The sequence below is a fragment of the Henckelia pumila genome, chromosome 3, assembly GCF_033568475.1.
Source record: "Henckelia pumila isolate YLH828 chromosome 3, ASM3356847v2, whole genome shotgun sequence".
Lineage (NCBI taxonomy): Eukaryota > Viridiplantae > Streptophyta > Magnoliopsida > Lamiales > Gesneriaceae > Henckelia > Henckelia pumila.
In genome coordinates this window covers 90,741,546-90,763,913 of record NC_133122.1, presented here as the reverse complement: position 1 = coordinate 90,763,913, position 22,368 = coordinate 90,741,546, and the positions used below count along the sequence as shown (strand labels likewise).

Below are 22,368 nucleotides of genomic sequence, written 5' to 3'. Positions count from 1 at the left end.
ATGTTGAATTTTTTTAGTCATGAATTTTTATTTATGGATCAAATAATAATAAAAATAATTAATACAATTAATTCATACTAAGAATTTATAATTATATAAAAGTTATATTATAAATATAATGTTAAGGTAATTAAGAATAGGGAATGCTTTTAAATAAAAAATAAATCTGAATATAAAAACAAATGCATGAATTAAATTAAAACACAAGTGCAATAGACCACTTATTTAATAAAATATGTATGTAGTAGTTTGATAATCATATAATCATATTAGTTCAATTTATTATGTTTGTGTGTTTAATGTAATAATATGTTAAAGGATATATTTGGAACTTAAGGGCAATTTTAAAAATTAACTTATAATAAGTTCATATTTGATTATTGATATTTACCGAAGGCCATTTTAAAAAATCTATGGTTAAATAAACTGAATCCGTTACCGCTTGTACATCCCGCTTAACAAGTAGTACGATCATCCCCGCTTTGACCGACCCTCTTCCACCGCCGTCCAGTGCTGTGTTCTTCCATCTTCCACCGCTGTCAGGCCGACAATGGCGGATACGAAGTTCAGTGTGATGGTCAGCCTGTTCAATTGGATTCAGAAGAGCAAATCCTCCTCGGTCAAGCGCTCCAAGTTCCGCAAGTTTCTTGACACATTCTGCCGCCCCAACAACGGCGACGACTACTTCTCCGCCATTCGGTTGATACTCCCAAGCCTCGATCGAGAGCGTGGATCCTACGGCCTCCGCGAGCACGTCCTCGCCACCATCCTCATAGATGCCCTTGGAATGTCGCGTGAGGCTCCTGACTCCCAACGTCTCCTCAACTGGAGGAAGGGAGGCCCTAAATCTGGCGCCTTTGCTGGAAACTTCTCTCTTGTTGCAGCTGAGGTCTGTTTTTCCTCCGATTTTTTATGATCATAATGAATGGTCAACTCACCTTCATTTTTGTTTACGCAATTGTGTCAAGAAAAAAAAATAAATGTTACACATTTCTGTTAAGTCACCTTATGCTATCCAATAATTTTGATCACCTGCACAGGGTTTTTTGTGTGTGTGGGACCACGGGTTTTAGCGTTAAAAAAAACACTAAAACCCGGCTGCGAAGTGTAAAAAAAAACACTAAAGGGTTTTATTGATCGCACACGAAAAATACTGCACCCCTAGGGTGCAGGTGATCATTACTCTGCTATCCAATTGACAAATTTGTTTTTGCAATCTATTAGTTATTTGCACTTCAATATTGATCACAGGAACTGAATGGTCTTACTGCTTTATATATATATATATATATTTTTTTTTTCCAGGTGCTACAGAGGAGGCAGGGCATGGCTTCAGGTGGCCTTACAATAAAAGAATTGAATGAGTTGCTTGATCAGTTGGCTACAAGAGAAAATAGGTTCAATTTTATGTGATGTTTGAGCAGAGTTATCAGATATTCTATCTTGATTAGAAAAATAACATTACTGTGACTCTTTTGCTATTAGGATCTTGTTTCTGTGGAAATTGCTCGTTCCTAATTTTTATGTTCTGAATCACGAGAAGCTCAATTGATGATATTCTCTCTTTAATGATAAGGAAGAAATAAATGGCTGAAGGCTACTAATGGGGTTGAACTTCATACATTCATGATTATGAATTGATTCCTTAAGCTTTTAATTCTTGATACAGGGTAGAGAAGACATCAGTTCTTTCTGTGTTGATTACGAAAACAAATGCTCAGGAAATGAAGTGGATAATAATGATAATTCTTAAAGGTAGTATTTAGTGACTAATTTAATCTGATATGCCATTAGTAATCTATGACTGATCATATGTATCAGTTTTTGCTTATCTATTCCTTTTCTGCAATTCTTCCAATGTTTAAGATCTCAAGTTGGGCATTAGTGAGAAGAGCATCTTTCATGAATTTCACCCTGATGCTGAGGACCTGTTTAATGTCACCTGTGACCTGAAACTGGTTTGTGAAAAGTTACGAGATCGAAGTTTGAGACATAAACGACAGGTTTGATTCAGATTGCCAAATCATGTATCCTTTTTTATTGACTTTATCCATTATGGTGCTTGATGGAGGAGTAAGTATACACTTAACTCGTTTGATATCCAATAATCATTAAGCTAGGGTTGATCACCATCAGAATCATGGTCACAGTATTGACTAAATGTACAAATATTTTAGTAAATTGGGGAAAATTCACTATGTAACTGAAAATTGGTTTTTAGATTTGCATTTACTTTGTTCTCCGCCAACCACTACCACCGCATTGCTGCGTGTTGGTAGTGTCTGTTCAGATATATTTATTCCTTCATGAGGCTATTCTTTGCTATAATAGATGGCCTGCCTAGATAAATGTTTTTCTTTTAGTCAACATGTTACATTTGCTGTTTGAAGGTTAGAAATAATGCTCTTTGAATTTTTTAGGATATTGAAGTTGGCAAACCAGTTCGCCCTCAACTAGCTATGCGAGTCAGCAATTCCGCGGTTGCATGGAAAAAGGTTTGCATGTGTTTTAAGTTGATTTCAAATACTTGGAACCGACACACTTTTTGTTACTTGGATGGATGGTTCTAATTTTGAGGCATGTCCAGGTGTTTCTGTTTTTTTTTTTTGTATTATATTGAGATTGAAAATCCTCTTCCATCCTGCTAATTCTTATTAAGATTTTACAATCACAGTTTCATGGCAAGGAAGTTGTTGTTGAGTGCAAATTCGACGGTGATCGCATCCAAATCCATAAAAATGGAGCACTGATAAATTTCTTCTCGAGGTAGTTGCTCTCCTGAAATAACTCCTTTTGGCTTTTCAATATCTATTGGTGATAAATTTATTGAAACTAGAATTGGAAAGAGAACTTTTAATTTCTCATTAATGATGATACACAACATATACATGCTTGTCCACAATTTAAGGAAAGCTAATCATGAAAATCCCTAATTGATCTTAGTCAAATCCTACTCTATCTTTATAATTATATTGTGGATACTTTTCTATTCTATCTAAGGAAAAAACACAACATAATATATTTTCAATAATCTCGAACACTCCCCCTCAAGCATAGGAATAGATATTGCGCTTTCAAAGCTTGCTCAATAAATCTTCATGGCTTGCTTTAGGGAGAGTCTTTGTTAGGATATCTGCCTCTTGAGAGGAGATATAACATAAATTGATGCTCCCTTCCTCAATTTCGTTCTTGATGAAGCTTCGATCAATTCGTACATGCTTCATTCGATCATGCTGAATAGGATTTTTCACAATGCTAATGGCAGATTAACGGTCACTGTACAAATTTGTGGGATGGTGAATAGGAATTCGCAAGTCCTGCGTTAGTCTCTCAAGCCATATAACTTCACACGTTCCTTGAGCAATAGCCCGATGCTCTGCTTCTGCGCTAGTTCTTGCCACAACTGACTGATTCTTACTCCACCAAGTGACCAATTTCCCCACAGCTTGGTGCAATATCCCGAAGTTGATTTGCAATCTTCACTCCCTGCCTAGTCAGCTTCTATATAACCTTCAATACTTCTGTTCTCATTTTTAAGAAGCATCAGTCCTCTCACAGGAGTCACTTTAAGATATGTCAGGATGTGATTCACTGATTCACTGGATCTATATGTTTTTGGGTCGGTGAATGCATTAATAAACTTACAACACTAATACAATATGCAATTTCTGGTCCTGTAGGGGAGAGATAAATCAACCTACCAACTAGACGCTGGTATCTCCCTCTACAGAAGGATCATCATCTTTAATCTTGCTCCTCCAATTTCTTTCTAGTGGAGTTCCCACTGGTTTGCATCTCGAATCCCGGTTTCTTTCAGTAGTTCAAGGGTGTGATTTTCTGAGAAATGAAAATACATTCCTTGCTTCAAGCCACTACCATCCCAAGGAAAAATTACAAGGGTCCTAAATCCTTCTATTGGAATTCTTCATTCAGCTGATTTTTGAGCTTATGGATTTCGCCATTTCAATATCATTTCCTATGATATGATATCATCTACATGCACAATTAGAATGGCTCTTTTTCCAGCTTCTCCCCTTTTATGAACATAGTGTGTTCTGCCTTTCCTTGAATATATCCAAATCGGGTAAGAGTCGAACTGAATCTAGTAAACCATGCACGTGGGGACTATTTTAGGCCATATTAGTGATTTTTTAAGCTTGCAGATTTTACCGTGTTCTTGTTCCAACTCAAACCCCGGTGAAATCTTAATGTACACTTCTTTCTCAAGATTTTCATTTAAAAAGGCATTCTATACGTCAAGTTGATGCAATTCCCAATCTAGATTTGGTGCTAGAGATAGGAGAACACGAATATAATTGAGTTTTGCCACTCGAGCAAACGTTTCTTCATAATCAATTTCATATGTCTGTGTGAAGCCTTGTGCCACTAAACGAGCTTGTATCTTTCAACTTCTCCATCTGCCTTGTATTTCACAGTGAAGACCCATCTACTCCCAACAACATCCTTGTTTCATTTGATGCCCTAATTTCTTGCTGCACGGTAGCATTCCACTTTGGGTCTTTTTGAGCTTCATGAATATCTTTTGGCAATTTTACTTCATCAATCTTTGTAGTAAAAGCTTTAAAAGTGGGAGATAATTTCCTGCAGGTCAGAAAGTTTGAGATAGGATGTTTAGTGCACGATCTTACCCCTTTCCGTATTGCAATGTGCAGTTCCAAGTCATTGTTCGTACCAGAAATCGATTTTTTTTGGTTCGATGATTGATTGTGCTGAGGAGCTTTAGGCCCGCGAGAATAGGTTTGAAGGGGTTTCATGGAACTCTGTTTTTCCCATTGAACTTGATGTGAAACTGGATTTGACTGACATGAACAGGGAATAGGATTGAGCTTACATTCAAGTGTGTAGGTGGTGAGCACGGTGGGATCCCACTGACCGTTTTCATCAAAATTATCCCCTCGAAAACTGTCGTTGGAACTTGGAATAGAATAACTTATTTTCAAGAAAGGAGACATCAGGGGAGACGAACCAACACTTAAGGGAGAATAACATTCGTATCCTTTTTGGGTTGGAGAATACCCAGCGAAGACACATTTAAATGTTTTGGGATCGAGTTTACTTTGATTGGGCTGTGTCTAATAGACATATGTAGTGCAACCGAATAATTTTGGGGACAATTAATTGAAAAGATCAACTGTTGGGAAATAAACAACAAGAACATTCAAAGGAGTTCTGAATTTAAGTGCCTTTGAAGGTAGGCGATTAATTAAATAAGTGACGTAAGAATGACCTCCCCCAATAAGAATTAGGAACAAAACTTGTGTATATAAGGGATCGAGTTACTTCCAACAAATGACGGTTTTTTCGTTCAAACCCCGTTTTTCTTTGGTGTGTCAACACACGAACTTTTGGTGGTATATCCCATTATGCCTATATTGATAAATCACGAGAGAAATATTCTTGACCATTGTTCGAAGAACCTGGATGGTGGATTGGAAAACATTTTGGACAAGTTTGTGAAATTGTTCGAACCAATGAAAGGCTTCTGATTTAACTTTCATCAAATTGACCCAGCAAACCCGAGTTTGGTCAATAATGAAAGTAATAAACCAGTGAGTTCTATTCAAATTAGATGTTCGAGACGGACCCAGATATCACAATGAATCAAGTGAATGGTTTAGTGGGTTTATATGTATGGGACGGATAAGTACTTGTGGGTTGTTTTGCGAGAACACAGTGCTCGTATTGGAACAAAATTCTCCTAATTAATGAAAAAATGAGGATACAAAATTTGCATATAACAGAAATTGGGATGTCCCGAACGCCGATGCCATATCAAAATATGTGGAAACAACAGACAATGACCTTGTCTTTTTTGGCTCAATACGACTGGAATTCTCAACTCTCGTAATGTAGTATAGACCATCTTTCTTCTCAGTAATTCCAACATCTTCCTCGAAGAACGGTCCTGAAATTCACAACGAGAGGAGAAAATGGTCATTACACAATCCATATCATGTGTCAACTTACTAACAGACAACAAATTTTATGTCATATTAGGCAAAAAAAATAAAAAATTCAACATCATATTGGGTAAGCAAACCGTCCTCTACCCACACATTTATTCTGTTGGGACAGTTGGTATAATCATTTAATACTTTCATGGACCTTGTCATATGATCTGAAGCCCCAGCGTCTACAATCCAACAATTAGTCTGATGTGACTATCACATAAAAGTTTGGCTGATAGTAGGATATTTAGAGTTTCGACCATCAACATTTGTTGAAAGTTTGGTCAGGTGGAGGAGTTGTCGTAGCATGTCTTCAAGTCCAGCATTGGTATTGGACTGATTCAGCCAAGCGAGCGGATTTTGGGTTCCTGTGTGGTTTTCGTGGCTTTCAATCAGCAGATTTGCCGTGCAAATCCCAACAAGTTTCACGTGTGATATGGTTGGTAACAGTAATCACACACAACTTTGTCAAAGGACAAAGTGTTTCGACCATTGTTATGTTTGTTTTGTCACAAGGGTTGAATCTCAAGTTTCCAAAGGTTGCGAGTCCTGTTGTGAGAAAGTTAACATCACACATTTCTTGCTTCTTCTCACCCCACTTCTGCAAACGATTCACGCAGAGTAGGGAATGGCTTCGTACCCAGTAACCTCCCACGCGCTTCATCTAAGTCTGGATTCAGCCCATGCAAGAAATCAAATATGATCTCTTTTTCAAGCATTTTTTTGTACTTCTCTGCATCAGTCGACATGCCCATCCACTTTCATAAAAAAGATCAATTTCTTGCCACAATTCCATGAGGGAATTGTAATATTCAGTAACACTGAGATCACCTTTTTTGTGTTACGAATTTTTGAGCGAATCTCGAAACATTGAGTTGTATTTTCGAGATCAGAATAAATTTCCTGAATTGCATTCCAGATCCCCATAGCAGCAAGGAAAAAAAAATTTTTTTGGCCAATGCTTGGTTCCATAGAGTTGATGAGCCACGCCATGACAATCGAATTTTCAGCCTCCCAAGTGCTATAACCAACTGTGGTTTTTTCAGGGGCTTTGATGGCCCCAGTCAAGTAGCCAATTTTTCCTCTTCCCTTGATGACAAGTATCACCGACTGAATGATGTTGGAAATTTACACCATTGAGTTTGTGATAAGTAATTTGTAGAGACTGGTTTTCTAATGAGAGAGTAGAAGAGGGTTTGGATACGAGAGTGCTCCACAGTGGAGTCTTCTTTGGAGGTCATTTTGTGAATAGTGAAACAGACACAAGTGACCAAAGACAAGGCGTCAGTATCGCCTTCTCTGATACCATGATAATTGGAAAGAAAACTTCTTAATTTCTCATTAACGATGATACACAATATATGCATGTTTGTCCACATACAATTAAGGAAAGCGAATCATGAAAATCCCTAATTGAATATGATCAAATCCTACTCTATCTTTAATCTTTATTATTATATTGTGGATACTTTTCTATTCTAAGGAAAAAATATAACATAATATATTTTCAATAATCACCAACATATATGTTTTCTACACAAAATTGAATGGAATATATATTTCTATGTTGAATAAATCTTGTAAGTGGGTAATATGAGCAATTTTATTAAAAGAGCAATCGGATATTGTGGTCATTCAAGAAACTAAAAGGCAGCGGGTGGATAGAAGATTCATAGCTAGCATTTGGAAATCTAGATTTGTAGAGTGGGTGGAGTTGCTAGCGATGGGAAGATCAACGGTATCTTGGTTGTGTGGGATTTTAAATCTGTGGGAGTAAAGGATAACTTGGTAGCGGAATTCTCAGTATTGATAAAAATAGAAAAGGATATTGCTAGAAATTGGTGGTTCTCGGCGGTTTATGGACCGTGTATACCAAAAGATAGATAAAATTTCTGGGATGAAACTAAACAACAGTGCCTTGACTAGTAGCATGAGATGTTTTGATTCCTTAATTACGGATATTCAGTTGTATGATCCACCACTTTCGCATGCAAAATATATGTGCTCTAGTTTGTGTGCATCACCTATCTGTTGTAGAGTCAGAGTGGATAGATTTTTGTTCTCTGGGGGATTGAAAGAATTTGTTCTCAACTTCTCATCTAGTAGACAATCGTTTTGCCTAGAATAACATCAGATCATTTCCCTTTGATTTTGGATACGTCGAAGCGAGTGTGGGGCCTGACTCCTTTTAGATTTGAAAACATGGCGTTAAAACACAAGAATTTCAAGAAGAATTTTTAAAATTGGTGGTTAGATAAAGACTTTCATGGTTGGGAAGGTTACGAATTCATGAGGAAGTTGAAAGAATTGAAATCGGACCTAAAAGAGTGGAATGAAGAGAATTTTGGGAATTTAGATGTGAGAGTGGAGCTGGAGAGAATGATTCGTGACAGAGAGTATGGCTCTGGGGTCAGAGTTTGGCGGTTGAGAGAAAAGTAACCAGGTGTGATTTACAAGAATTAGTTTGCAGGAAAAATCAAATGGAAGCTCAGAATGCTAAGGTGAGATGGTTAAAGGATGCTGATTGTAACACAAAATTCTTTCATTCGTTGTTCAGTCACTGGAGGAGCAGGCTAACAATTAAGAAATTGGGAATGGATGATGGATCTTTGTTTACAGACGAAGAACAAATCACGCTGCAAGTGGTAAACTTTTATCGTAGGTTGTTCAGTAAATCTGGAAGTGGGGGCTGGGGTATTGAGGGCGTGGAGTGGAGAGTGCGATTGATACGGAATTCATGTTACTGCTTAAGTTACCTTTTTCCGAGGAAGAAATACAAAAAAACAATTTTTGAATCTGATGGGGAGAAAAATCCGGAACCTGATGGTTTTACGATCGAAGTTTACCAAGAATGCTGACATATAATCAAAGGGGACCTGATGAAGGTTTTTGTGGAGTTTTATGAGGGGGGATTATAAAGGATGTGACTAATGAAACCTATATGTGCTTGATCCCAAAAAAACAAGGTTCAGTTCGCATTAAGGACTTCCGATCTATCAGTTTAGTCACTAAACTTTACAAGATTATCATCAAAGTGTTGCCTATGCGATTGAAGAAGGTAGTGGCTATTATTATTGCAAACTCCCAGAGTGCTTTCATCGAAGAAAGGCATATCCTAGATTGTTGTCTCATTGCCAATGAGATGGTGGAAGAATTTATAGTTAAGAGGAAGAGTGGCTGGGTCGTCAAGGCAGATTTTGACAAAGCATATCATAACGTTGACCAGAGCTTTTTGGACTTTGTGTTATTAAAGAAGGGATTTGAGGATCGATGGAGAAGGTGGATCAAGGGTTGTCTTACGAATGTGTCTTATTTGATTATTATTATTGGTAGACCAAGAGGTAAAATTAAGGGAGAAAGTATTACGGCAGAGAGATCCATTATCGCCTTTCCTATTTGACTCGGTTGCAAATGTTTTGGGGAGATTGATTGACAAGGCAAAGATATTGAGAGGGTGTTTGGTAGAGCTTAAAAGCTCTTTCAAACAGCTTATAAGCAGTTTGAAAGAGTTTTTAAGCTCTAAAAAAGTGTTTGGTAAAATTTTTTAAAATCAGCTTATAAGCTGTCAAAATAAGGGGAGAGGTACTTTTTTCAACAGATCTTATTTTAATATTCTATGTCTCTAAAATATTCTTGAATATTTTAATAAATCTTCATCTTATACTCCACTCATTAAATATTAAATAATTTATTGAATATTTTAATAAATCTCCATCTTATCCTCCACTCATTAAATATTAAATATTATTTAAAAAAAATTACAAATCACATAAATTTTTTAAAAATAAAATATTAAAACAATTTTAATTTTTAATATAGGTTTATTAACTATTTTCGTATATGTATAAATCGAAGCATTATTTTCATAGAATTATACTCTTTTTTGGTAATTTTGACAATAAAAAGGTCTTATAATACCAAATATATCAACACCTTTAAGTTATTTAAAATAAGTTTACCCAAACACTTTAACTTTTTAAAATAAGTTCTAACATCATATAAGTTTTAAACAACTTTTAAGCTTTAAGAGCTTATAAACTCTTTTTAATAAGCTTAGACAAACATCCTCTGAATTTACTTGGTGGATGGGAAATAGGTAGAGAGAGTGTTGAAGTTTCTCATATTCAGTTTGCTGATGACTCTATGTTTTTTTGTGGAGAGTGAGGAACATTTGAGATTTCTGATAGATATTTTGCATTTTTTTGGTGATATGTCAAGCTTAAAAATCAATTTTGAAAAAAGTGCTTTGTTGGATATTAATAGTGAAGTAGAGGTTGTGGGAGGTTGTGGTTGGGAATTGGGATGGCAAGGGAGTTTGGATGCAGGGTGGAATCATGACCCATTCGATACTGGGGGGTTCTGTTTGGAGGGAACCCACTAAAGGTGTCTTTTTGGGAGCTGGTATTGTTTAAGATGTCAAAAAAGTTAGCTAGCTGGAAAAAAGCTTTTCTTTCAAGATGAGGTAGACTCACTTTGATTGCTGCAGTTAAGAATGCTCTCCCTTTGTATTTCACGTCGCTTTTCAGAATTCCTTGGGCTGTAGCGGACTCCATGAAGAAAATTATGAGGGATTTTTTGTGGGATGGTCCTGATGGGGAAAATCACCATCACTTGGTTGCTGGGGACCAAGTGTGCTGTGTGTAGACCAAATGATAGAGGGGGTTTGGGAATCGGTAACATTTGCCTACGGAACAAGACATTGTTAGGTAAATGATGGTGGCGTTTTTCAAGTGAGGGGGATTCACTATGGAAGCGGATTATTGTTAGTAAATATGGATTTCAGGATAATGGTGGAATGCAAGGCTAGCTAGGAATACTATTTTTAGGAATCCGTGGAAATTTATATCGAAGATATTTCCGGCTTTCATTTAGACAATGAGGGTTGTTGTCAAAGGGGGTAACAAAATCAGATTTTGGAAAGACTGTTGGGAAGGAGATTATTCTTTTTAAGGATCTTTTACTCTCCTTTCCAGATTTCTATGGTTCATAACCATTCTATTTCCCATTATCTCCCTCTTCTTGGAATTTGGAGTTGGCCAATCTCAGTGCTTTGTTGGATATTCTGAGTAGGGTCAGTTTGGTTGAGGGGGTTGAGGATGTCAGGAAATGGGTGTGGGATACCTCTAGTTTGTTCTCGGTTAAATCTTTCTTCGGTTTATTCTTTCTAGATGCTTTGTTTCCTCATTTTCCTATTTTCTGACCAATTTGAAAAGCTTCTATTCCTTTTGAAAAGCTTCTATTCCTTCTAAGGTTCAGGTGTTTTTATGGATTGCTGTGATGGGAAGATTACCAACTTGTGAGATTATTCAAAAGGGGAATCCAAATTGTCTTCTTTGTACAAATTGTTGTGTGTTGTGTAAGCAAGATGAGGAGACTCGGGACCATCTGCTTATTCATTGTCCTTTTACGAGTTCGATTTGGTTCTCGGTTTTGAAGGAATTGGGTTTATGCTGGGTGATACCAAAATCGACAAAGGAAACTATATGCAGCAGATATCAGAGGATTGTTGGGTAAAAGCGGTAAAGTATTTTGGGAAGTCATAGTGCATTGTGTTTGCTGGTTAGTGTGGCTTGAAATAAATAGGAGTCGTTTTGAAGATGAAGAAGAGTCGATGGAAGATCTATGGGACAAGATAAAGTTCAGAGTCCCTACTTGGGTTCATATGATTACCAATTTTCAATCTTTTATGGTTTCAGATTTGCATAGGGAAAGGAGATTAGTCTTGGGTTAACTTACTTGGTGGCTTTTCTTCTAGATTATTTGCGTGGAACCCTGGTCCTCTTTTTGTAATTATCACACCCTTTATTTATATAATATAATATAATATATAATATTATCGTTTCTGATTAGAAAAAAACTTGTGTATAGAACCTTGCTCCTTGGCACAACTAAGTTCAGATAATTAATAGCTTGTGTACTTATCTGCTCAACGGTTTAATGCGCTGATTAATATGTGACTTCAAACCATGTCAGACACTGAAAGTTCCTTTTCTTTTTTTGCATGGCAGGAACTTTCTTGATCACCCAGAATACATACATGGCATGTCAGACGTTATAAATGAGAATATCCTTGTTGACAGGTGAACGGTTCAGGAAAACACATTTCAAATTCCTTTACTTTCCCCATCAGCAGTCTCTCTCCCCCTCCTCTTCCCCATGAACTATTTTTCTTTCATAGTGTTTCTAATAGTAGACAATGACCCGTTGAGTTAGACTTATGGGGAAGAGGACCCGTTGAGTTAGACTTATGGATATCTTTGTTGCTGCGAGTTTTTCACTTAATTTTTTTTGCATAATTTCTTAAACATACATTTTGTTGTCATCTTGATTTGGAAAAACCATGCTAAACTCCTCTTGAAAAAACAATTTTCATCTCGAAAGTTTGTTAGTTTTTTACTGCTAGATTCCATGAATCATGCCAGATCTGTTGAGGTCATATTAACTATAGGATCCACATAGAGCCTGGACAACAATATTAAGCACATGCTAATGACTTTTTCTGCCTAGTTGTACATATAAGTATCACCTATCTCAGCATATTGCCAACAAACTTTCTCTGTTTCTTCGGTGTACATATAAGTATAAGTGTATAACCTTCCTGCTACTTCATCTACCACCTTCACCCACCCTCTAGGTTTGAGAACCACTATTCTTGTCTAGGGAAAGATATAAATTTTATCTGGTGAATTTTAAAATTCAAGGTATTGACGTCGGCTGAAAGTGAGCATAGTTTGTCTGATGCTCCCTCTAGTATCTATGCAAAGTGATAAAATTTGATGAATGTGCAACACATCTTTATTGCAGGTGTATTCTTGATGGTGAAATGTTGGTTTGGGACAAATCTGCGAATCGATTTGCAGAGTTTGGTTCCAATCAGGAAATAGGTTTATTGTTACATTGCTGCCTTTGCTTACTTTTTTGCTGTCTAACGTAGTATCTTTGTCCATATGTCTATATCAATACTCGCTGTTCCATCTTTCTTATTCTTGTCACAGCCAAGGCTGCAAAGGAGGGGCTTGATGGTGATCGGCAGGTGTCTTTTCTATAATGTGAACTATGAAGAGTAGATAATTATTTTAAAACTAGAACCTTCCATTTTTTGGTTTTGATGACCACTTCCTTCTGATGCAGTTGTGCTGTATCCTTCTATTGCACCTGTACTCCCCAAGCAATTCAGGCCAGAATATGATTCTCCATTTTGTTTTTATGTATTTATTACGTACAAGATGAAATAAGACATTTAATTTGCAGATATTGTACTCTTTATTTTTGGCGTTCCTTAATATAAGTTGTAACTAGATGTTGCATTTGACATTCTTTACGTTGGAGATACCAGTGTTATCCACCAAAGCTTGAAGGAGAGACAACAGCATCTTAAGAAAATTGTCAAACCTAAAGCAGGTCGGTTGGAGATTTTGGTTCCTAATGGCGGTCTCAATGCTCATTGCCCTGCTGGTAGATACTGCTTCACATTGCTTCTCTGTTTGATGTTTTCTTTCACGTTAACAATACTCTTTCTTGTAAACATAGTCAGTTTCAAATTTTATAAAATATGATTTTCTCCAAATCAATGCATTTAACTCTCACACACTTCATTATTTATTTGAGAAAATTATTTTAAAATGTATTAAAATATTTTTATATTTTAAACGTAATGTAAATTTTTTTTTTCTGAAGGACCTCGAGTATTCTCTAATACTAAATGATATTTGGTGGTTTTATCTAAATTTTTTTGGGAACTTAATTTTTTTAATTATTAAAAAACCTATTTAGTAACAATATATATTTTCTTTTGTCTACAAATAATTTTTTCTTGTGTATCATAATAGGACAATATATATGAGTATTAAATATTATTGATAACGTAGGTTTTTTTCCCTAAAAAACCTGAACATAAGTGTTTTAATATCAAATAATTTTGATTTTAACTTGTTGAAGTGCAATTATTGTTCCTGTTTGGTAGAGCGATCGAATCATGGCGCTTGGGCTGTTGTGCGATTTAAGAGATTTGAGTTGCACCATTACCATCAGCTATAGCTTTTGGTAAAGCGGTAAGCGTTTGGTTCCACATTGGTATCAGAGTCAAGGTTATGAGTTCGATTCCCATTGATTGCAAGAAATGCAATTATTGGGTGAGAGATTGTTGAGGTGCAATAATTGTCTCTGCTAGGTAGATCGAACCATGATATTTTGGCTGTTGTGCAGTTTAAAAGATTTGAATTACACCATTACCATCAGCTATAGCTTTTGGTAAAGCGGTAAGCGTTCAGTCCTACATGACTATGAAAATCAATTCTTAAATAGCATTGTCTAAATACCAAAATAGAATTCTAAATCCATGGATTTTAAAATCCAATTCCAAATCCCAGTTTTAATTCTTTCAAACATAGTGTTAGTTAAAATCTGAATTCATCAACCGAAACATAGTCATATGATGCAGCCAAACAATAAACTTTAGGAACTGGTAAGGATTTGTTCACCATTTAATTTTTTAAAATTACAAAGGGGGAGTGATGTGGGTAACGGCCTTCAACTTGAGACCTGCTCTTATGATGAGAGTTGTGGTGTCATTTGACCACTTAGAGTCTTAACGGTTAACTTATTAATTGCAGGTTTGTTTGATATGGTATTAGAGTTTTTTCCCCCCCTTTCTCACGTCTTTCTCGTTTGTTCTGGAAACTGTTTGCTGGATGTTTTTCTGTTGCTGCTGTATATTTCTGTTTAACTGCACTATCTATCAGGGGAACCTTGTTGGTCACGAATTGCTCATAATGTTGATGACATTGAAAGATTTTTTAAAGAAACCATTGAGAACAGGTCAGAAAATTTTCCGATTATTATGTCTAATCTTGTAACTACTACCAATTTTCATTAAGTACATACTTATTGGTGTTTAGGTTCACGAATTTTCAATATCCTCAAAGATTTTTTAAATACGTTTATCTACATTTGTAACTGCTATATTGTCCATGTCAGCTCGTTGTGCATTATTCAACATTGCAATTTTTTTGGTTATTGTAGTTCTTTATCTTGATATAGAAATACTTCTATATTTTTTGCAGTGGGTATCGTGTGTCCTTCTGTTTATGTTATCCACCATGCAAAGGTTTTGTGAAATTGACAAATTCTCGTGTTTCCTTCCTTCCCTTACCTCTTTTTTTTTTTGAAGAAAAATGTGCTTCCAGTAATTAGATAAGTGATAGAGACATGATAATGCTCATTGATACGTTCATATTGTGTAGACACTTCGAGTGGTGCTCACTTTCTGTAACGTCCCACTGTATCAAGACGGGTCTTTTCAGCGTGCTTATGTCCTCACTCACACGCACCCTGAGAAACTTCCCAGGGGGTCACCCATCCTAAAATTCCAAGTCAAGCACGCTTAATTTTGGATTTCTTATATGATGAGCTCCCGAAAAGAAGATGCACCTTCTTGATATGAGTAGTACATATGAAATCTTTTAAATTCTTCTCAACTATGCAGTCACATATCTACACAGTCTCAGAATCCCTCTTATTCCGGCAAGATCGGTTTATTCATGTCTCCCTCCGCCTAGAAGCCTACCAGGAGCCGCTCATTGTCCGTGCAACCTCTTGGCACCGGCGATCACTCCTCGCCTCCTCAGCCCCGGGCGTCACATGCACACCAGTTTCGGCTTGGTTTGTCCCCGAACCATACCGTACTAAGAGAGGTCGTCTCTGATACCATTTGTAACGTCTCACTGTATCAAGACGGGTTTTTTCAGCGTGCTTTTGTACTCACTCACACGCACCCTGAGAAACTTTCCAGGGGGTCACCCATCCTAAAATTGCTCCAAGTCAAACACGCTTAACTTTGGAGTTCTTATATGATGAGCTCCCGAAAAGAAGATGCACCTTCTTGATATGAGTAGTACATATGAAATCTTTTAAACTCTCCTCAACTATGCAGTCTCATACCTACACAGTCTCAGAATCCCCTCATTCCGGCAGGATCGGTTTATTCATGTCTCCCTCCGCCTAGAAGCTTACCAGGAGCCGCTCATTGTCCGTGCAACCTCTTGGCACCGGCGATCACTCCTCGCCTCCTCAGCCCCGGGCGTCACACTTTCTGGTTGAAAATGTTTTTTGAACTACTGTTGGATGATTTTCATGGTTTTCCCCGCGAGGGTACTTGCCCTTATGAAATATTTGAATAGTACAAATTAAGCTTGGTAGTGATCTTTTTCATGTTTTTTGTTACTTTAAAAACTCTGTGCATGTGTGTATGCCTGACACTCCTAGGTGGTTGCATGATCTGTTTTGACTGTCTGAAACTGGCCAAAGATGGTGCTGTACTACTGTCTAAACTTTCTTTATCCAATTGGTTTGTTGCTGATATTCTGAGAGTTACCTTCCTGCATGTCTGATAGAATTGCCGCAGGAAATGGCTACACTGACACTAATATATTGATTCTGCACTAGTGGTATCATAATTCTCTTTGTATTTGGGTTGATTTATTCAGAGTTGAGGATTTCAAATTCATGATGACAGATATAGTGGTTTGTTGAGGTAAATCCATTTGACAATGGATTAAAATCTTCAACTAGTTATTTTGTTAATCATTATGGTGAATTTCAAATCCATCTCAAGATGGGGTTATTTTAAATCCTTCTTCCAAATGTTTCGTTAAATCCAAATCATTGCATCCTAATGCAACCTTAGATGCAGCAAGTCTTTGCTACCTGTAGCAAAAGTCTTTTACTCTTGTATTAACTCAAGAAAACATTGGTTGCTTAGTTAATAAATCTACACTTGGTGGACTCTGTTAGATAAAGAAATACAGCTTGCATGTCAAGAGCGATTGATGCTGCTGAAATAAAACATCTAAGAATGTGATAAACGAAAGGAGGGGGATCAGTAGGGAAATTGTGGGCGCTATAGGGATTTTTGATTTCCTTCATTATACTCATGCTTGTGTCCATGCTGCTATCGTCAGTGAGAGTTCCCTAAACCTTGATTTCCCCTCGATCATCTAGTTTTTTTTTTATACATACAATATTCATTTTCACAATGTCAGAGATGAAGGAATTGTTCTGAAAGATCTTGGCTCCAAATGGGAACCAAGTGATCGAAGTGGGAAGTGGCTGAAGCTGAAGCCTGATTATATTCGCGCAGGCTCGGATTTAGATGTTCTTATCATAGGTATGAAATTAACTTTAACTTCTACAGATGAGGATTTTTTGCATTACTATGTTATAATGCTTGAGCCATTTTATGCAGGGGGCTACTACGGATCTGGGCGTCGTGGAGGAGAGGTGAGGAAGATGCTTGATTTCGTGGTTGTTTTTTTGTCATATTCAGTAAGTAGACTTCATGCTTTTCGTTACATGCTTGAAGGTTGCACAATTCCTTGTTGGTCTTGCAGAGCGTCCTGCCCCAAACACATATCCTAGACGGTTAGTCCTTCTGTAAAATTTTTGGCCTCACTTTCTTTAATGTACCATCCCCACTAAATATGAACCGTGATTTTTACTGGTTTATATTTAATAGTGCTTTTTATCCGCATTTCTTTTGAGAATCTGTTTTCATCCATGCACTTGGTACTTGCGTGTTAGAACTGGCAAAAGATGTTTCCAGTATTCAACTCCTGTTTTTGTTCCTTCTTTTCTGCTTTGGGTTTCTGTTGTTTTCCTCTCTTATTGTTTGTCAGTGTCTTATGGCATTTTTCTGACTCAGCCTGCTTAGACTAATTGATTCGGATGCAATATTGCTTGCGTCTGTGATATAATTTGTAATTCTGTAATTTTACCTTGAGCTGATAACATATTATGAGTTGTATGTTGTGGTCCTGCAGATTTGTGTCCTTCTGCAGAGTGGGTACAGGGCTCTCTGACGAGGAGCTGGACGCTGTTGTGACTAAATTGAAGCCATATTTCAGGTAGCTGTTAATCAGTAGTGTCTGAATCTGTAAATTGTCTTACAAAGCTTTGGCTGCCGATTGGTGAGATGACTGCATGAAAGAAAATGTATAGGTTGACTCGTGGTCTTTGGTTTAATTTTTTGGATTAGTAAATTTTACTTCGGACATTTTTACGTGGAACTTGCATGTAGTTTGAAAATATTTATGGGTTGGGCATTTGCATGCAAATGGGTATTGTGGAATTAAACTTGACTACAAAAAGCTTTACAGGGCTTTATTCTTGCTTCCAACATAGATTGTTGCTGAATTATTTCTTGTTTAAAATCATGAGCAATGCCTTTTCCAGGAAATATGAAAGTTCGAAAAAGGCACCACCAAGCTTCTACCAAGTTACAAATAACTCGAAGGAGAGGCCAGATGTCTGGGTTGAAAGCCCAGAAAAGTGAGCATAAGATGCTTAGACTTCAGCGCTTTCTTTGCGTTTCTTACCCTTTGTGCTTTTGTATGCAGGTCGATCGTCCTTTCCATCACTAGTGATATTCGAACAATCAGATCTGAGGTATCCTTGTTGATAATACCTTTTTTTTTCCATTCTCAACAGACATCATGTCAAGTACTTCATTTAAAAAGATATTCAACTTTGTGTGAGATCTGACTTTTGGATTTGTTCAATGGTTCTGCATTTTGATTGAGTACTATTACCTTGGTTTCCACCCATTTTGAGTGCATCTTTGTGGAATCTAGTTTCAAGTGTCTTGATCCTATTTTTTCTCTTTTTATGCGTCCAGGTTTTTGCAGCTCCATATAGCTTGAGATTTCCTCGAATTGATCGAGTGAGATATGACAAGCCTTGGCATGAATGTCTTGATGTGCAATGTCAGTGGATCCCTGCATTTTATTATTTCATTGCCTTCAATAGACATTATCAAATTTTTTAATTTCTGGATACATTATCCAATGTTTCATGTACAGTCAGATTACTATTTTAAGCTCACAACCATACATCGAGATGGATGATTTTCTTTTGAACTGCTACAGCTTTTGTTGAATTGGTACATTCAAGTAATGGTACCACCCAAAAGGGGACAGATTATGCAGTTGAGGATAACAAGCCAAAACGTACAAAGCTGTCTAGAGGAGTGAAAAAGAATGTTTCTGCTGTTCCTTCCCATTTCATGCAGACAGATGTTTCGCAAGTTAAGGGAGAGAGTTCAATATTTTCAAATGTGGTTTTCTGTATCCTATTACCATATGCCTATTACAGCCAATGTGAATTATATTTGGATTTAGATATTTCACAGTTGTGTGGTCAATCTTTTAACTTTTAATGGGTCAATCTTCAATGTTAAGAATACTGTAGACTGGTCTGACGAAATAGTAATCTTTTGAAAGTCAATTGGCTGTTATCATATAAATATCGCGTTCAAAAGTGTGACTTCTCAATCGTTCAAATTAATGTATTTAGTTTTTGTGAAAGAAATTATTTGGTAATTGAACCACCATGACATTTGTAGACTTTGTAAATGTACCTTCGTCCCATTCCCTTGATTCTCTGCACAAAATGGTGGTTGAAAATGGTGGTGCTTTCTCGATGAATCTGAACAATTCGGTTACTCACTGTATTGCTTCTGAGAGTAAAGGTCAGTTTCAATCCTCTTCTCACGAGCGCACACAGAAAATGTAAGTGCTCTTATATACCTGGAAAAAATTAACGTTTTTTTACAAATGACTTGCAGGAATCAAGTTTCAGGCTGCGAAGCACCATGGAGATGTTATTCACTGCTCATGGTTCATTGATTGTTGCTCAAAGAAGATGCTTCTTCCTTTACAGCCAAAGTTAGATTAACATTGTTTCACTTTTACCTCCATGTTGATTTATAACCCCGTAATTTTATTTCTTATTTATAAGAATTTTTCTCTTTTGTGAAGATACTATCTTTTCCTCTCTGACATTACGAAAAAAAGATTGCAAGAAGAAATTGATGAATTTTTTGACGCTTACTATTTGGATATCAATACAGAGGATCTCAAACAGGTATATTTCTATGCCAAATCGCTCCGACCTATGTGTTTGTTATGTTGACAATCACGTCATATCACACTAGTAACTGGAAGTCAAATGTGCATGGTGATGCCTTGATTAAAATTACCTTCATTTTCTTTTTTTTTTTTTCTTTATTTGTTGCTTTTCAGATCCTAAAAGACATAGCTAAGATTGAAGATCCCAACTCAATTGAGTATTACAGGAAAAAGCTCTGTCCGAAGGAAGAATGGGCTCGCTTTCATGGTTGCTGCATTTACTTTCACCTTCCGAAGCAATTATTGTAAGATTATTGTCTCTCTACACTAGAGTACGAACCTAGTTAGTTGTCGGTTGTATTTGCCACTTTGGACTTGAGATTTGATCCTCCTTTCTCGTGCTGTAGAAAAAATATGAACCGGAAAACTCCATTGGAACTTGTAATGAGAAGGATGAAAATTGAGGTTTCCATTGGTGGTGGAAGTGTTACTGAGACTCTTCACCATGCTACTCATTTAGTAATCGTGACTTATCCACAACTTGATGTGGACTTTGATACGTTATTGAGTAGGTGAGCAGTACTTTATGTTACGATAAGCACTTACTGTACGTTTTGGATGATGGCTGCATAAATTTATTTTAAATCATATTAGCTTATGCATACAGCTGTCTTATTTGCATACAACCTAGCATCTTGTTTTCGGTGAATTTCCCGACTCCAAGTTTCCTTCGAATTTACTACCGTTATTTATTTTCGCCATACAGCACCGGGCACAATAAGTATTATCAAGCCTTATAATGAGTTAGAGTTCAGGTTCATGCAACAGTATTTGGAGATTCAATTTTGAAAGGGAGATTCAAAATAATGGTTAATGCTTTTCAGTAGATGTACCCATTTTTTTTTATCATATTATTATTACATAGTTATTTTTATCAGTTTCATGGAGGCAGAGAGGCGTCTCCTGCACAATAAAAATTTGCAAATTGTCAAGTCAGAGTGGTTGGAGAACTGCTTCGAGAAGCTCCAGAAGTTGCCAGAGGAGAGTTACAGTTTGAAACCCTCGGGCTTTGGCCAGTCTTTACCAGAGTCGGAGTAAGTGTTGAAGTAATCTAATTAATATTTTATGGCTATCATAATAAATGGAACTAATTTTCACCTGTTGGTGTCACCATAAGTGTAAAATGCGATAATCGTATATCTATGAAATTTATAATTGGAGACATGTAAAGTATACAGATTCACACGCGATTTCACCATGAAGTATATGTGCTCCCAATAGATTTGAAGGTATTTTCAGTTCAAAGATTATGTTTCGCTGCTAAAATTCCAGTTTAAACTGTATTTGTTGTGATATTTCAGTGATGAACACAATGTAAGTAAAGAAGATTACAGTAGCTACTCTAATATGGGAAAAAGGGATGCATCTCCTCCTCCTGATAAACGTGAGAAATGGAGCAAAATCTCTGCTATGGCAGATAAGCCTAGATTAGTCAACTTGCCTCCCAGAAGTATAAAAAGAAAACGGGGAAGTTCAAGTGGAAATAATACGAGAAAGGAAAAATCAATTGTTAATCACCCTCGAAGAACAAGAGCACGGATTGGAAACAAACCTGCTAAGATCTCTGAAAATGAATTGGATGAAGGTGCTTCTTTAGATGAGAAGAAAGCATCCGAAAACAGTGGAGTGCATTGTGGGATTCCTGAGATGGTTGAAGATAAAGTAAAATCAGGTTACAGTCGTCCTCGAAGAACAAGAGCTCAGATTAGGAACAAGCCTGCAAAGATCGGCAGGAATGAGTTTGATCCAGATGGTTCATCAGATGAGCGAACTATCAAAAACAACTTGGAAGTCAGTGAAGCAAGCCATGAGGGCTCAGACTGCGTGGGCAAGCCCATCCCTCATATTCAAATGGAAGTTCTAGTGGAAGAGCCTGAAGCGCCAGAAAGAGGCCAACCTGTTGAACTGACCGTTGCTGAATGCAGTGGGAGCAGAACACAGAGCAACGATCAAGTTACAGACACACTTGATCCGGTCCAAGCCATGCTGCTAAACATGTTACCAATTCTTTCAACCCAGAAAACCGATACTAGTCCTGCCATTATTGAAGAGGTTAAATTTAGAGGTGCTGATCAAACTCAAGACGAGGAAAAATTGCCCTCAAATGCGGATACAAAACTAGTTACAAAAAGGAAAGTCAGCTACAAGGATGTCGCTAACCAACTGCTCAAGGATTGGTAAAAATAACTTTGTATGAAATTGGTTATGTTATTTTGCTATCTTTGTATGCACTCTTAAGTCCTTTATGTACAGTAGTTTGAAATCCCCACAAAATATTTTGTTTTGTCTCTCGAGGCTGGACAGCTGTGTTGTGCTATATTGTTTACGATGTATAATACAAAATGAATTTTATGAACTCTTTTATTACTTCGAATTTGAATTATTTGTGGCATATGATATATGCTGTGAGCAAAATAGTGGAGTGTAAACTGCGTAGG

At 36.9% G+C, this 22,368-nt stretch overlaps 1 protein-coding gene across 1 annotated transcript; it reads left to right on the top strand.

The window, feature by feature from the left end:
* Positions 1–386: 386 nt before the first annotated feature.
* LOC140891270 (DNA ligase 4) lies at positions 387–22,304 on the top strand. The gene is made up of 27 exons (XM_073299682.1): positions 387–889; positions 1,306–1,397; positions 1,670–1,755; positions 1,867–2,003; positions 2,421–2,495; positions 2,675–2,766; positions 11,978–12,049; positions 12,774–12,853; positions 12,965–13,002; positions 13,101–13,107; positions 13,269–13,424; positions 14,711–14,786; positions 17,009–17,133; positions 17,212–17,246; positions 17,329–17,387; positions 17,786–17,869; positions 18,198–18,293; positions 18,362–18,410; positions 18,640–18,727; positions 18,890–19,087; positions 19,366–19,491; positions 19,588–19,687; positions 19,781–19,886; positions 20,045–20,175; positions 20,278–20,442; positions 20,809–20,964; positions 21,232–22,304. The coding sequence occupies exons 1-27, from the start codon at positions 551–553 to the stop codon at positions 22,109–22,111; spliced, it is 3,648 nt and encodes a 1,215-aa protein (XP_073155783.1). The 5' UTR covers positions 387–550; the 3' UTR covers positions 22,112–22,304.
* The last annotated feature ends 64 nt before the right edge of the window (positions 22,305–22,368 follow it).

Coding starts and splice junctions, on each gene's coding strand:
- LOC140891270 (XM_073299682.1), top strand. CDS start 551: ATGGCGGATACGAAGTTCAGTGTGATGGTCAGCCTGTTCAATTGGATT. Junction 2,004..2,420: donor GTTTGAGACATAAACGACAG/GTTTGATTCAGA, acceptor TGAATTTTTTAG/GATATTGAAGTTGGCAAACC. Junction 2,767..11,977: donor CTGATAAATTTCTTCTCGAG/GTAGTTGCTCTC, acceptor TTTGCATGGCAG/GAACTTTCTTGATCACCCAG.